The sequence below is a fragment of the Falco biarmicus genome, chromosome 7 (assembly GCF_023638135.1).
Source record: "Falco biarmicus isolate bFalBia1 chromosome 7, bFalBia1.pri, whole genome shotgun sequence".
Taxonomy (NCBI): Eukaryota; Metazoa; Chordata; class Aves; order Falconiformes; family Falconidae; genus Falco; species Falco biarmicus.
In genome coordinates this window covers 66,747,201-66,764,117 of record NC_079294.1, presented here as the reverse complement: position 1 = coordinate 66,764,117, position 16,917 = coordinate 66,747,201, and the positions used below count along the sequence as shown (strand labels likewise).

Here is a 16,917-nt window from a genome sequence, read left to right as displayed (position 1 = left end):
AATAATGAAAACCAGAGTATTAGATCTGCACTTTGCTGGCTTCGACCATGTTTTCATATAGGAAAAAAATGGTCAGCCTCAGGGGATTTCACCATGAGAACAGAATCTGGGATTATTTCAGACACTACGGCTACTCGAGAAAAGCTCTTCAGTGGCAGTGTAGCAGGGCCATTCCTTCCCTTCTCACCAGCTTCAGATCCCAGAGTTCTTGTCCTACCTTTCTGCAATAAAGCAATTCCTTTTTTACAAAGAAGCAGAGCAAGAACACCTCTGTCACTTCGAATCGGGATGTTCTGCAGCTGAGCAATTTCAAGTCCGCTCAGCAGGAGGTGCCTAAGAACACACAGGATGCACAACCATCCATCTGCATAGAGTGGGAGAGCTTAACTTTGTCTCCAGAAAACCTTCAAACTTCAGGGCAAAGAATACATAGAATTGCTCTAGCCTGCCACAGTTTCAGTTATTTTTATTCCGTCCTTTATATTTCAAATCAAGGATTCAGACAGAAACCCCTCCACCAACACTATTTCTTATTCAGAAGCAGCATTCACACAAGTAAAGCATGTACTTATATATTCTGCATTTATCAAGTTCTCCTGAAATGAGACCCAAAAACTTTAGGGTAGTATTATCTACTATGTTCTTATCTGGGTTTCTTATTGTCCAGTGAATGCACTCACAGAGCTACTTCCCTTTTGGAAAAACAAACAAATGAGGGAAAGCAGCAAGACGTGAGAAAGGGCTGGCAAACAGACATCTATTAATTGCACAAAAATTGCTGCTAAAACATTTTGACAGTTTTTATGCCTGTTCTGCTCTCCCTCTTCTCCTCCCACAATTCCCACACACACACTCATACACTCCAAATTGAAGCCAACCTTGCAGATACTTCATTAGTGGAATCAATTTCAGCGTTAGGCACTTGTTAGGACACTGAAATAAGTGAAACTTCTATTCTTCTCTCAGGTTTTCACTTCAAACCACAACCATACCTCTTTTCTTTCCCATTTACAGCAGCAAACACATATACAGGTTCAGGTGACTTGTACTGTACCTCTTCTTTGGCGATACGCATGTTGTCAGTGACCTCCGAAAACACAGTGGGTTTTATAAACAGGCCTCTGTCTTCAATGGCAAGACCCCCACACTCCAGCTTAGCTCCTTCTTTCTTCCCACTTTCTATCAGCTCCAGGATTTTATCAAACTGTTTTTGGTCAATCTGTCAGGCACAAAATGAAAAGAAACAGACAGCGCCTTTATTATCCCTGTTCCAGAGACCGGAGCCATGGTATGTGGCCCAGGGGCACATTTGCAGGGCACTGTCAAAGCAGGTAAGTTTACATCTCATTCTATTACACAGCAGTCAGGCAATAAGCCCGCTGAAAGACAGGACGTGGGCACAGCCCTGAGCCACAGAAAACAGAAGGTGAAGTTACACATGATAGTTTAATCTGATCTAATTGTTTGCTGCCACATGGAGGGGGTACCCCTGCTTTCCCTTCCTCCACATCCCGGATATGCCCTCCCATGGCTCACCTCACGCCAGCCCTGGGACTTAGTGGCCTTCTCCATGCACTGATTTAGCTCAGTAGCACCATGAGAACAGCCTGGGACAGGGTTTGCTGCGCTAGCAACCTCGGCGAGCTCAGCAAGGGGTCTGACTGCAAAAGAATCAGCACAAGGGAGGGAGACTCAGGGTCTAGGAACTATTAAGTTGACATTGCTGTAATCTGCAGTTTCACCCACAGCTATTCGTCCCCAGCTGGAAGAACCCAGCGAGCTCTGCCTCCATCTCTTTCCACATGTGCATGCTATATGAACAGCCTCAAAGGTAAGCCCCGTTAGTGGGGTTACTTCAGAAGAACTACTGCACTGAAGCGATACTTTTACAATCAGAACCACCTTTCACAGATCTTAGAGACTAGTACCATGCCAGCATTTTTTGGTTCTCTGGACTGGGAGCCATATCCTCACTTTTAACTACCAACCTTGTCTAGCTCCTCCTCACCCACACCTAAATATACGGTAATTTCATATAGCCAGTACTGTTGTGTTACGACCTTTTAAAAGACAGGTTTCAGTAGGGGTAGGGAAAGGCCAGCCCAGTTACAGGACACTGAAGTTGCACAGCTGTGCAGCCCTGCGTGAGGACTTGGAGGAGACATCACATACTCCACAAGCACAGTGGGTCATGGGCTGGGAAGAGGTGCAGAAGCCCACAGCACTTTTGATCAGCACTGATCCTTCTTTTGCGTTCCACATGCAGCAGTGTACTGCAGGTACTGTCAGGTTTCAAGCAAATAGATGTGGCTATTCGCATGATGCATAATTAAGCGATGAAACACCTCACCACTGCACACTGTGGATGGTATAAGACTTATGGAGATGTTTAAAAAAAGTAAAACTAACAGAAACTTTGACAAATTCATTGAGGTGATTAAACGAAAGACTTCACCCATTGGTTCAAGGTGCCCTGGCAGCTTGGGAGGTTATTCCGGATGCCAGGTATCTCCAGATGCTTGTACTGGCTCAATACCCTTCTCTAAGCATCTGTTTTTATTTCAGCAGGGCCAGTTGCCAGTTGGGACTGTTTACATGGAGTGTTCCACGCTCGACTCCTCCAGATTACAGACTATATCCTGTCCCTAGTTAATCCTGGCCACACGCAATCCAAGTTTTCATGCTTTTAGACAAGTATCAAAGCTTCAGGAAGGTGTCCTTGGGGTACTTCTGGTACACAGCAAAAACAGAGAACAGCACATCTCCTGTCACACAGATGTGCGTATCATATGCACTGTGGACAGCTTGTACTAAGCACTCATGTGCTCTCATGTGTTAAGATGCTACCCAAGAAAACACTTAATACATGCTACTGCAGGAGGAAATGTGTGCCCTTGTGTAGGATACAGCATGTCAGATAGTAAGTTTGGCAGGTGTCATACATATCGTCTGTTTGTCTGGTTGCTTAGTTGCCAAATGTAAATAATTTGAAAATATCTGCAAGTGCTTTCCATCCTGGCATGTCTGTGATCCAGACCAATCCAGTTCATCCACTTCACATCACAGAAAACAAAACAAGGATATTTATACAGCTGTAACTTGTTGCAAGGCAAACTATAGTTAGATGAAAAGACACTGGGGAAAGAAAACATTTGTAAAAATGACATGCAAGGGTGGAACTGTTTGTCATTGTAACTAGAGCTTGCAAGGCTTGTTTAAATTCTGTCCCCTACTCCACTATTATTTATGGATCGAGCATTGACTTCTATTAAAAACACATGACCTGGTAGAGCAAATTCTACTATTTGTCCATCTAATTCAAAAAAGAAGGTGGCTTCTAAGGATCACCGCAATACTGAAAATCTGAGACCCCTCCAAATCTCCATATCTTGCTTCATTTAAGTCAAGACTGCAAGGAGCAGATTTTCCTTTTCCAAACCTAGCCTTTGTAATCCTACAGAATCACCCCACAACTGTGTCCAACAGACTGTTGGACACAGACTCTTTCTACTTACATATTTTACTTTCATGCTTTAATCCTAAAGAACACAAGTGTCTACAGTCTAAGGAAAATATTCACCATTCTAAAAGATCAAACAATAGGTTTGGGTCTGAATGACTACTGGCTAGCAAGTGCCATGAGGCATCCTTAGTGCTTATTTTGTGCCTGTAGACCAGAACTTATAGTCCACAAATCCCAGTATTTGGGGTTCTACAATAGCAAAACTAGTCTAGTTGTTGTTCTAATCTAATCCCTGTTCTAGTCCATGAGGATGTTAGTCTCATCTAACACAGCCTGCTGTTCACAATTGTATAATGCACTGGTTAACCAGTTTACCATCTGTGCAGATTTACTTTATTGCTTCCTGTGATACAGCTCACAGGAATCCAACGTTTAAAAATGCCCTTGGTCTGCATTTGAGGCTGGCACCCTACCCAAACAGTCCTGATCGCCCCTCAGGTTTCTTGTGGCGTCCTTTGAATTCCAGCCAGCCAACATAGTCAGACACATGTGAGTTTTGGAGAAGTCTCATCAGAAGCATGCCTCATTTCTGTTTAAGTTTAATACTGTTCAAATGTGACCTAATTTTGATCAGAACAGTGCAGCTTATATCAGCATAACCCAATACTGCAACTGACACGGTCTTTTCCTCACACCCATGCCACAAGCATCCATGCCAGTGCACAGTAATCCACATCAGGGAACTGACCTGAGTAGAACCTTTCTTCCTCGCTTCCAAAAAGGCTGGATTAGACCTGAATTATCCAGTTCCCCAATCTAGTTCATAAGCGCATTGATTTAGGAAGAAACAGCTGCACACAGGACCACTTTTGCAGGACTAGCTTATGGCAACTTTAAGTTCTTGGGGAACAGCATTATCTGTCACCCCATGCTGTTCTGCACCAGGTTGTCTCAGCAGCTACTTAGAGCACTATGGTCAGCTATGGTGCGGCTTGGTTTCACCAAGCACTAGCTCTAAGTCTGGACTGCAGAAGCTCTCCTGTTTCACATTTTCTGAACTCTTTATAGGTTGCAGGTCCTATTGTCTGGCTACAAGCACTTGGAGCTGATGTAGGACCAGGAAGATCATGAGCTACAACTACTGTCAGCCTAAAGGCTGGCTCAAACTCCTTCCCACTGTTGGCTTCTAAGCCAGTGATCGTTCCAGAGTGGGATCTACATAGAGGTATGTGGCCATTTTTGTAATGCTGCTGTGTATGTTCACCCTGACCCACACAGAAGGAGGAAAGTAACGGCCTGGATCTGAAGCCACTGAGGCCTGACAGAGAGAGATGAAGGAGAAGAGGAAGACATTATTTTTCCTGGTGATTCTCCCTTATCCATCAGTTTGAGATTAAAAAACTCTCACAGCAGAACAGGTTACCTTCAGGAACAGAGGAAAAATCTTATCTGGAAACGTCACATTTGAACAGTAACTTGTGGGCAGGTGTGAATCTTTGCTACTTTTGGAGGTATTTTAAGCCCCTGTGACACTGCATCCTTTCTCTCTTCTGCTTGAATTTGTGTGTTCCATTGTACAGCACAGGGTCCAGACAGCAAGCAACCATAGCTGCATAGGAAGTGGTTGTTCCCTTGCACTGGCAGCCACATGGAAGTTTTGAGATTAATGGTTCCCTCCCACTCCAGCAACACCTTCCCATCTTGGGCTTGACAGCTGCATGCACAGAAGTTCAGGCGGGTGTGTGGGGGGTGCTATCTCTCCTAGCTACAAGTGTAACAGGTAAGCCAGAACAGGGAAAGAGGACAGATGGGCCACACTTAAAATCTGACTAGATGCTGCTATTTCAACTTAGTTACCCTTAATTATAGCTCTGTATGCACAGTCTCCCTTAAGCCCCAGCAGTGATACCAGGGGATGGTGCTCTGCCATAGTGCTCACTGGGAAGTGCTCTGACAGCCTGGTAAGAACTGGGATGAACTGAAATAAGCAGCCCAGTTCTATATGTTCTGCTCACTGCAGTGTTTCACCCTTTGAAACCTCACAGCTACTCCCTGTGATTTCCGGGGCTCTTCTCATAGAATCAACAGTGTCTGTCACAGCAGTCAGGTGAACATTGTCTTGATGGGACAAACTATAAATGCAGCTCACTTACTGCTACTGCTGGATAAGGTTTAGGATGATGTAATATTAAAAAAAAAAAAAAAGAAACAAAACAATGAACAAACAAACCTGAAATGCTGACAGCCCTTAACAGAAGGTAAGAGCAGAACTTAAAAGAGTTTGAGGGTCAGCTCATCTCTGCTGAAGCAAGTTCCAGCATGGGATTATTTTCCTAAAATTGCTAAGCAGTTTGAAATCTCTTTCTAGGCAAGTTACAGCGACAGATGTTGCCCTAGCACGAACAGGGGATATACATCACCTTATTCCCTGTGCATGAGGACATGCAATGAGGCTTTGCCATGCATGAATCATGCGCAAATGGGCCTAGATCCAGATAAGGGGAGGCAGACATCCTCATAGCCATCCCTTCTCTGAGGGATCCTATATGGTATCAAGGAAGAAAAACTCACAGTGCAGTACCGAGAATAGGAGGCCTAGGGTATAGATTCCTGGGATTCCCCCTTTATTTTTGGTGGCCAACAGTGGTCCTGTTAGAAGATCTGACCCCAGGATCATCCCTCTCTAGAGCTCTCCACCACAGCTCAGATTACTTTGGAAGTTAAAAATAAGAGGAAGGCTCTGGAAGCATTGATGAGGCTGGTCATGACAGCAGCTTGGCATAGTTCTTCCTCCTAATTCAGCTGAAACTTCTCCAAAGAATCAGAAAGGGAGCAGAGGAAGAGAGGGAAAGTGGGGACTCGTGAGTCCCTGTGCTCTAACTGTCATCACCAACACAGCCAAGTAGCTGAACGGCCATTTCCACAGCTGTGCTGCTCTTCTGTGCATTGCTATAGCTCAATGCAACATGCTTCGTATTACTGTACCAGAGAGACAGCCCCTTCCATAAAGCTGGATAAGAAGTCAATTAAATACATTTGTGTTTAAAAAAATTACAACATAACATTTCAACGGTTGTGATTAATTGATATTTAAAATAGAAAAATAGAGCCATGGTACATTACTCACCCCTCAGCAGTTCTTCTGGGACCATATTTGTAAGGATAATATTTACACAAGGAAAATTAAACAAAAACACAACCAAAAACCAAACAACTGTTCTCAGACATACAGTTACCTGGGGCCCTTGTTCAGTTCTGGCATCAAAGGGGTCTCCAACAAGTCGCTTCTTGGCATACTCCACACTGCGCTTGACAAACTCCGGATATATCTGCTCCTCCACAAACACTCGGGAGGCAGCCGTGCAGCACTGCCCTTGATTGAAGAACACGCCTTGATGGGCACATTCCACTGCCAAGTCCACTGCAACACAGCCCAGGAGGGGAAAGTGTTACCACATGCACAGTTTCAGCCTTCCACTGTTTCCAGACTTGTTTTTTTCCTTCTCTTTTAAAAGCCCCCATAAAAAATGCTGACAATGGTCCACACCCATTGAAGGCACTCACAAGGCCTCATACTGCCCCCAAACCAGATCTCTTATTCTTTCCATCCCCCTTCCTGCCTTTTGTCTCAAGGTCTAGTTTGCCATAGCTCCTGATACTTTCTTCCACAAGGACTCACTGAGGGCAATAACCAGTTTTTCTTGCTGTGGGATTTCAGATGTGGAGTCCTAGATACTGTGTATTGGCTCCTGAAGACGAGTTTCAGCAGCCGTTGTTTGGAAAGCAGGGTGCCCTTCTGTTGTACAGCCAGCTCAGACCAGGTCCTTGCAATGCTTACTATTAGCAGATGGCACAAATACCTTTGGCTTTCAACCTCTGCTCTGCAGGAGAGTGGAAAGTTATTTTCCCCAAGCCAAGTAAGTTTTTTCCAACCACTTTGGTGGTCACAAGTCACACGTATCTCCTAGCACTACTCACTAATGCAACAAAGTCACGACAGAACATGCAAAACGAGTCCTGCAGACCCCCAGGAGGGAGGTGAAGGCTGGATTAGATCAGGTCCTACAAAACTCTGCTGTCACAGGAATCCCTGCAGAGGGGCTGCGTTTTAGAAAACTGCTTTTCTCCAGCGGTTGGCTTAGGCTCTGCAGTACTGCCAACCAAAAAGAAAGAACCACAAAAACAGAAATGCATGAATGCAAGATTGATCTGCAACTGCAGCCATCCCCAGGGAAGGCAACAGTATAATGATCTGTTCATTTGCCATGGGAATGGTCCCTGTGCTGGGCAAGAGGCTCCAGCAAAGCAGAACTGTATCCTGCTCTGGGACAGAGGTTTCCTTCAGCCTTTGGGGTGGATACAGTGGCAAACACCAGCCCTGCTAGCTGCCAAAGGACAGCAGAGACACACAAAAAGCACCATGCTCAAAGTCTCTTACAGCAAATAAACACAGCAGCCAATACTTACAGTCCGCATCTGCACACACAATGCAGGGGTTTTTCCCTCCAAGCTCTAACGTCACCCTTTTGAGGTTGCTTTTAGAAGCAGCTTCCTTGATCAGTTTTCCAACCTGTAGCATTGAGACACAAAGAGGACATGAGCTGTTTCCCCTGAAAGTCTTAACTCGGTGTGTCAAGTGTGATGCTAACAAGGGCAGAAGAGCCTGGTGGGTGGCTGAAGCAAGCAGTAACACTGAAATGATTTGAGTTTCCTACTGCTGTGATCTGTTGGGTCAAAACCAGCCCCAGAATTAATGTTTGGTTTAGGCAGATCTGAAAGGGCAGCCTATATGGGAGAGCTAAAGGAACCATATCCTGAAGTTATCTGCTACCCAGAGCTGCAGAACAAGGCATTTCCCACGCAGTGTAAGCTAGATTGCCAGCATTGCTCACTATGGGGCTCTGAGGTTTGTGAGTTTTGCTTTTAAAAATTGGGAATTCAACTTCTTAGAGTTGAGTTCTGTTACCACTCCCATACCAGAAAGCGATATAGAGATTTTGACATTTAAGAGAAAACTACTTCTTTCTGACAGTTTAGGCTGAGCTGCTCCACACACAAGAACAGTTGAGACATGTTTCTTCCAAGGCATTACCTGAGGATATCAACAGACAAACTCTGGCTAGCTCTGCTGTGACACTTTCTGCCCAGGAACCTGCTCTGACCATTTGGTGGAATTTATCTGGCCACCCTCTCCTGAAGGAAAGGATTTACTTTGCTTCCAGAATTTAATCAAAATAATGTCAAATCCCCCCCCCCCCCCGAAAATTGTTTCATATCAAATGTTTTCCCCAGATTCTGACTGAATGTGCTATTTCTTTTTTATACTGGTAACACCAAAACAGCAATTTCTCTTTCCATTTTAAAAAATGAAATTCCTCACAAGAAGAGCATAAACCAAACGTCCAAATCATTTAGTAATCTAATTTTGTTAGAAACAGTATGAGTTAAAAATACTTTTTAACTGTGGTCTTATATTTGAATTTCCTTATTTTGTAACTGGTTTTCTTTTATTTTACCTTTGTGCATGGCAATTTTAACTTTATTTCTGCCTAAAAGTACTGTTGCCCTGGAGTTGAGCTGTGAGCAAGGAAAGCATGGGGCAGCTGGCTGGCAGTTACAGGTCTGCACTTCTCATGGTTTGCCTTTGTAACTTAAGCAAGACTCCCGAACCTAGAAGTACAGATCATCTCTAGTCACTCAGCAGCCTAGTCCTAGAGACAGCAGAAATAAGCGATGCATCATGCTGCAGATACACATAGCTTCACAGGAGGCATTACTACAAGCTAGCTGGCCGAAGAGGAGTAAGTTAATAAACTAAGGGAAAGGAAGAAATCTAGATGGGAAAATACTCGTGGAGTTTAAGATCAGTATTTCCAGGCTGGCACTGAGCCCAAGCTGGGGCTTAAAAAGTCAGTCAAAATATATTTCGAATTAGCTTCACTTCCTGGCTCAGAAACAGTAGCATTATGCTGCAAATACTGCAGAGATGCAGCTGAACTCACAGATGGGTGGAGGGGGAAGAAAACACTTCTAAATTACACATGCATTAGCAAAGAATCTGTCTCCCTTGGTGTTTCCTGCACACCCATGGATTAGGAAGACAAGCACAGCTCTATAGGAGTTTTTTGCCTACAGGCTCCAGCAGCTGAGATTTTCCTTCTGCCCCTAATCCACTGGATACTCCTTTTTCATTAAAAACCCAAACAGATCCATGTGGGCTGGATGAGTCTATAAGCTCTATTGTTTTTCACACAGCCAGCGTCTCATCTGGACTAAAAGTTTATGATCTAGGATTTGGAGAGAAGCATGTAACTGGGTAAACTCCAACTATCAAGAGAGTAAAAGCTCATTGTGAACTTTTACTGTATTGCATTGGTGTTTGTTCCCATGATCCCTATATAGAAACAGAGGCTTAACACACCTCCTCCTATGGGATAAGCAAAGCAGTGAGCATGTATACGAAGCCACTAGATGGTACTGTTGTTAAATGCAGCAGCTTTTGGCTGGTTGGTTAAGAGTTGCCTTTACCGACCAAGAATACTATTCAAGGTAATTTGTCATCATTATACATTTAGATTACACTCTGCAATTATGAGGATAGACATAAGAATTCATGAATTTGGCAAATGCTCAACAAGAACAATGTTAATCAAAGAAATAAAAGAGAAGAGACTATATTTGCCTCAACTGCACCCATTGGTGTCAGCATTTCCATTCTTTGGACATTGCCTGTCTTCAGGGGGTGTGTGTATATGGTAAGAATATATATGTGTGTGTACAGAGCAGCGAGTGGAAAAAATGTTCCTATTTCTAAGCAAGCTTTTGTCTCATAATTTTCAGCAGTGATTACTGGAGACAAATTTGTTTGCATGTCACAACTGTGCTCCATTCCATGGACTAGGCCAAGCCATGTGCTCCCTTCCCCCATGTAGGTACAGAAGATGGCTGTAGGTGTCTGAGAGTGCACTCACTTCCACCGCTCTCGTAAGGAAGGCAGCTGTAGCTATTTACAGGTAAAAACTGAACAGAAGGTGCTTTACTGTGCAGGTCTCAAATGAAGCTCAAATGTTAATCCCATCCACGTCAGCAGAGGAAGTCTCAGGCACAGGGCCATGTTATTATTTAAGTCCTAGTTCCTCAGAGGTAACTAAAGCCGAGGAAGAATTGTTCAGGGCTCTGACTGACATGTTTTCCAGCCGCACATGCTTGCAGGGCAGGACTGGCAGGCAAACTTGCCCAGAAGCTCCAACAGGTCAATGACATGATGTCAAGTCACTGCCAGCCTCCCATGTAGACTGTCTTACCTTATATCAGAGCATCTACTACTTACAGTTCTTACAGAAATGTGGTGGTTTGGCAAAACCCAGTTTAAAAGAGATGTGGGATTGTCACAAACATAAGAACCTGAATTAGACAAGTCCCAAATGCTTCTGAGAAATCTTTTTGCACGGAATATGTTGGAAAATGGTGTTCAGTATACAGAAATCACCAACATTTCATTGGTCCAGTCTTATGTGGATGACAGTTTTAGAAAAGAATGCAAAAAAGGAACAGCAGGTGTTTTATGAGAAATCCATCACCTACCTTCGTTGATCCAGTAAAAGCAATTTTATCAATGCTGTGATGGGTAGAAATAGCAGCTCCAGCTGTGGGGCCGTAGCCTGGCACAATGTTCACCACACCTGGAGGGAAACCCACCTAAAACAGAGGTTAAATACAGCTCTGTAGAGAGAGAGTTTGAGCACTCTGGCGCGGATCTGCACTCTGGAGAGTGCAATTCAGCTCTCAGGAAGCTTGAATTAGTTGCACTATATTCCTTGCAATTAAGAATTGCACATTGCAGACAAGAAGCCCATACCAGATACATCACTGTTTTCCAGACTTTCCAGTAACATGGCTGTGTGCTACCAGCTGGAGCAGATGTGGGTGAAACTAACAGCCATGCTTAAGAAATGCCAAGTTTCAGTAAGAATTCTTGGAGAAGTCCCAGTTTCAAGTCAAAAGAGAGTGAGTCTTTTGGCCAAACTTGGCCCCCAGCTACTGCTGTGCAGCTGGAGCCAAGGGGTAACTGAATGAAAGTTTGTTTTGAACAAAGGTTGACATTTGTGGTTCTTCAGGGGCCAGAGGGATTAAGAAGTCAGTAAAACCTCACTAGATGATGAGGCTAATAAAACAGGAATACAAGAGCAGATGGTAACAGACTTATGCCAGTTTCCACCACATTTACAACCTAGATTAGCCAACTAGTAATTTTGCCAAGAGAGACAAATGGCAAAACTTTAGGTGAAATTCTAGTGTGAGGAGAACTGTGGGACTTACTGGTCTGTTTTTACTTCCTGAAACAAGAGTTTCAAGGATTATGCTCTTTCAGGTTAGCCTTCTCCTACTACTGATTGCACAAGGTTATTTTCCCCACAATTTCTAACAATAGAATTGCAGAATATTAAACGGTCACTTCATTTCTTGTGGCTTTTTAATATAAAATCTCAATAAATGCAGTTGCTCCTTCCTAATACAGAAAAAAATGGAAGCAATTGCTCATATAGTATCTTGCAAAAAATTATCTTCCTAAGATTTTTTTTTCCTATTTTTTCTTTTCATAAATTGAAAAGGCAGTCTGATTTCTTCTATGGATGTGACAATGATAAATGTGAGTTTAATAGACTTTACATCTTGGCTAAAAAGTTTTCAAGAAAATATCGCGTGTCAAACTGTGCAAGTAATGGTGTTTGGAGCCAGCAGCAAAGCCACAAGGAAACAAAAAATTGGTTCAGGTCATCCTGAGCCAAAAAGTTTTTTCTGTTTTTCAGCAAAAAAGAAAGCCCAAATATTTCGGTTGGCCCAATATTATTTCATTGAACCTGACACATAGCTTTGTTGTGTGGTAACATCTCCTGCATCCTTTTAAAGATGGGGAAAAAAAGTTTAACTTTTTCTTCTGAAAAACTGCAAAGAATTTAGATAATTTTGGGTGACAAAGGAGAATCTTCAAATAAAATTATTGTGCTCTAATTACACTTCTGCCTTGAAGTTCAATTGTAAGAAACAGGTAGCTTAGACTTTCAGGTCAAAAAAAATTAATTTCACCACAACTGAATAGTTCTTTTGGGGGGAATGCTATGTTCGTGTTTGGGGAGCTGTACATCAGAGTGAAAAAAGCGGTGGTGTGGCAGGTCTAACTAGAAGTCATGACTACTGCACCCTATGCTCACTCTTCTTCTGTAATCTTACTAAGTCAATTAACTGTAGGAGATACTTAACTGGTAGTATTTTCGCACTGCCTTTCCTGATGGAGGTGTCCTAAGTGTCAATTATTAACATATCCTTCTATTTTCTCCCAGGCTAAACCAAGAAAATACAAAATCATCATTATCATTTGACTGAGCCTACAAACAGACTTTTCCATCTGAGAGGCAAAAGTGTATCTACAATCCTTTTAGTTTTCCTCACAATCTGTTACACACGTAGCTACAGGAAGCTGATGTGCTGACCAGTGCTGGAAGGTACTGTACACCTCCTGCCAGCTCTGTATGATTAATAGATCTGAGGGCACCTGAGATCGTACCTGACAAGACCTAAACCAACATTTTGAAATCACAGCCTATGATCTTCCCTTTATTTCATTATCAAACTGGTTTTACAGGCCAGGCATAGCTAAATTATTCTGTGAACTACAGAAATTAGGAAGAATGTTCTCCATTGCACTCTGTCTTGGTTGAATTATCATGCCACTTTAAAACGGTACAAACACAACGCTCATGTCTAATCACACCCTGGTTTTGTCCCACTGTCTAATAAAACTGAGCGGTAGTCTTTCCCTCATTTGGGAGGGGGGAAGACAAGGCAGAGGAATAAAAGCACCATTTTTCCTCTGTGCAGCTTCCTAAGAAAGGAAAAAAAACGTACAGGTTTTGTGATCTTTGCTACCTGCCATCCAACTTCTGACAGTCATGAAGGCCTTTTTAAGAAAAGACTGAAGACAGAGGTTGTTCTCTCTTTCCTCTCTGAGGCTTTAATGTCTTTTAAACCTAAAAACCTACACAGCCAAGTCAAAATACAGTCTTGCTTATGACCTTAGAAGAATAGTATCTAGACAGCATGTTCAGATTGCCTTACCTCCTTGATCAGCGAGCCAATGTACAGCGATGTGAGAGGAGTCTGTTCAGCTGGCTTAATAACCAAAGTGTTTCCACAACACAGTGCTGGTGCCATCTTCCAAACCAGCATTAGTAACGGGAAGTTCCACTGCAAGAAAACAAGGCTGGTGTCAGATCAGCCCAGCACAGTCACCAATTCATTTCCATGCAGCATTTCCCCCACCTTCACACAGCCCAGGGAGAAAGAAGCAACTGGGAGAACAGCCACAAAGAGAAGCATCTGCTTACAATACTGTGTTTGCTTGGCCTATGGAGTATAAATTCCTTGATTTCCCCCTGAGATCCCAAATACTGCTGGCAATCCTCAAGCTAATCCTGTAAGTTGGACAAACCTCTGCATGATGTGACCTCATTCTTTACAGGAGTCTGATCACACTTTGTATCGGATTTTGGCTGTTCACAGAAATAGCATTGGAGGCAGTGTCCCAGTGCTCACTTTTGTACAGTGTCCTTATGTGGAGGAATTATGAGGTGCAACTGCTCATTGGAAAAAAAAAAAAATCATTTTTCTGTGTTAAGTATTGGCTGAGTAGTTTGGAGTTACATAATATAATTTTACATAATATAATTAAATTCCAGGTTTATAACTAGGAAACTTCAGTGTGTTGTTCAGTCATAGAAATCCAGGAGAGGTCTTAGACTCCCTTCAAACTATATATTCCTCTTTTCCAATTAGTTTTCTTATTTGGAATTAGGAACCAGTCCACATCAGTTTCCTCTGTGCTAATCTCTTTCATGGTCATGTGTATTTGTAGATCTTGGAGACTAAGCAAGAAGTGGAAAATCTAGCTCACACTGAATCTCAGAAAGGTCATTTGGCAGCAGAAAGGATTTCTTCATTAAAAATAATTAATGCTGCTTTAGGGATGATGGAAGCAGGCCAACAGTGAGGGGACTTCTCGTCAAGACTCAAGCCAAGGGCCTTCAGCTATCGACAAAGAAGCCAAATATGTTAGGAATCTACAAATTCACACTTACAAATAGATTTGCAGTGGAACTTTTAAAAGATGAATTCTGTTCAAACCCAGCAGCCCTGAGACAAAGCAGAATATAGTCTAATGTGCTATTCTTCAACTTGCCTCTCCCTCCTTCCCAGACCTCTTCCGTTTGAGTGATCTTCTCCAATGGCCGCATCCCATGATTTGCTCATTTGTCTTCTTCTCCTAAGCCTTCTTGAAGGCTTGACTTTGCAGCTTGAGTCATCCACACCTACGCTACTCTTCTACACTTTCAGAGTATGACATAACTCCATTAGGAGCTTTCCATGGCAGAATGGCTGGTGAAAGTAATGGTAAATGACTCCAGGGCTGCCTCATGACATCACCTTGGGATAAAGTTCAGTCATATGCTGCACTTTCTAAGCACTTCCCTTGCTCAGAACATTGGTTTAAATATAGTGAAGCCACAGGAAAGAGGGAGACTGTTAATTGGTCTAGGGAGACATATGCAGGATAGTGACAGAATCTCTTTAAATCAAGTAGGAATATACAAATCCACAGACTGTTGGTGTTAAGAGATCAAACTGGGGAAAAAATTGAAGGGGGTTTGTTCTAAGTAAACTGAAACCAGATGTGGTTTTGTTGATCCAAATCATCCTTTTTACAAACACAGTGTTGAACTTGAATCAAATCTGGTTCTGTTCTATTGTATTTATCACTGATACAGAGTCAACCTGATATGTCAAAAGTCCCACTATGTCCCCTTATAGTGGCCTTCCAAAGCATCCTACGTGTAGGCTTTTAAAGGGATAGCTTCTAAAGCACTGCTGAGTGCCAAAGGTGGCTAAGTGTGACAGGGAGATAACTTTTAATTGGCGATCAGTGTGAAGAACCTGATGTTTTGATCTCAAACCATAAATTCTAGTTGCTCAGAAGCAGTCACATTGTTTGGTCAGCCAGAAAAGCTGTGCAGAAGTCATCAAGCCAAACATTCGATAACTAGTACTGACCATCTCCCACTTTGCCTCAACCTGACATCACTGGATAGACTGTACCATCTTATCACTGGGGATATAAACTCAGTCTTGCTGAAGGAAAATGCAAAATTTCCCCAGATACCTTTCAGAAGTGGTCCAGACCTGGTATTCCCAGGATCCAGCAAATCCAACACCCCACAAACACCTCTTTCAGTCTCTCCTATTACCTTATCCCAAAAGCCAAAATATCCCATGGATTCTTATTGATCCGAGTATCCCAACAGAAAACTTTGGCACAACACCACTTGCCTCATGACCTGTAGGATACCACATTCAAAGCATTTTACAACCAGACAGGAACCAACTATGTCTCTCATGTAGCTGTAAAGTCCTCCTAGCTGTCTGTTTAAACAGAGCAAGCAACACGCACTGAAAATGGAGGTATTCCACAAACTAGCCACACTGTCCCCTCAGCAGAGAATGAGACCTCAAGGAAAAGAAAACTCTATTCAGTGAGATTTAATCACAGAAAGCTCAGAGACCAGTCAGGCGTTATTAATAGCGGATATGATTTAAAACCCAAAACTATGCATCAGAACTAGGCAGCAAAAAGCTAGCACACATAATGACAAGATGGTTGCCCCAGCAGTACAAGAGTCAGAGAGCTCTGACTGGTCTCTGGTGGCTGGTGTCAGCCTTAGAGGAACAGAGCATCTGATTAGGAGACCCACCCTTCCATTGCAGAGGACTTTGTGTTGCCAAGAGCAATTGGCATGGGGGTAAACCAATAAACTACATCAGGCAACTGAAATGGGAGTTCCCTGCAGAACAGCTGTACTTAACTAGGAAGCAAATGGCTGCAGTAAAAGATGGGGTTGTGTACTTCTTCCAGTTCTAAGGGAGATGCAGGGCACCATCACTGCTACTTACTGGAGTTATAGCTCCACAGACACCCATCGGTTCATGCCTGGTGAAACAGACAAAATTTTCATCTGCGAGACAAAAGAAGAAAAGATGACAAAACAGTCAAACCCCTTGCTTCTACAGAAAAAATGTTAAGTCATCTGCAAAATAACAGTTTGGGGACAGGACTAAAACCATATTAGACAAAGAAGCCTATGTCTGTTCATCTTAACTCATGCCTCTGGGGCATCCCAGGCAGATGAAGATCTCTTTGGGACTAGGTCTTATGTTAGCCCTTGTTAGTCTTGTTAGTTCAGCCCTTCAGAGTCCTTCCTCTGGTGACTAATTTTTGTCTGCAGTGCCTGTCCTTCCTATCGCCTCAATGACCACCCGCAGGAACAAAACAGGCTGATTTTGAAAATACATCATATTGTTCATTGTGCCATATGGATCATCCATTGCCTTAACTTGTTCTCTCT

The 16,917-nt window shown here is 43.0% G+C and overlaps 1 protein-coding gene across 1 annotated transcript in view; it reads right to left on the bottom strand.

Annotated features, from left to right (window-relative positions):
* The window catches only part of ALDH1A3 (aldehyde dehydrogenase 1 family member A3), a 36,915-nt gene that overhangs the window by 7,110 nt on the left and 12,888 nt on the right, over nucleotides 1-16,917 (bottom strand). Inside the window, exons 5-10 of the mRNA XM_056347382.1 lie at nucleotides 16,466-16,527; nucleotides 13,580-13,708; nucleotides 11,048-11,161; nucleotides 7,931-8,033; nucleotides 6,700-6,884; nucleotides 1,055-1,219 (exon numbers count right to left, since the gene is read on the bottom strand). Of these exons, the coding sequence (XP_056203357.1) occupies nucleotides 1,055-1,219; nucleotides 6,700-6,884; nucleotides 7,931-8,033; nucleotides 11,048-11,161; nucleotides 13,580-13,708; nucleotides 16,466-16,527 (758 nt within the window). The remainder of the gene's footprint in view (nucleotides 1-1,054; nucleotides 1,220-6,699; nucleotides 6,885-7,930; nucleotides 8,034-11,047; nucleotides 11,162-13,579; nucleotides 13,709-16,465; nucleotides 16,528-16,917) is intronic.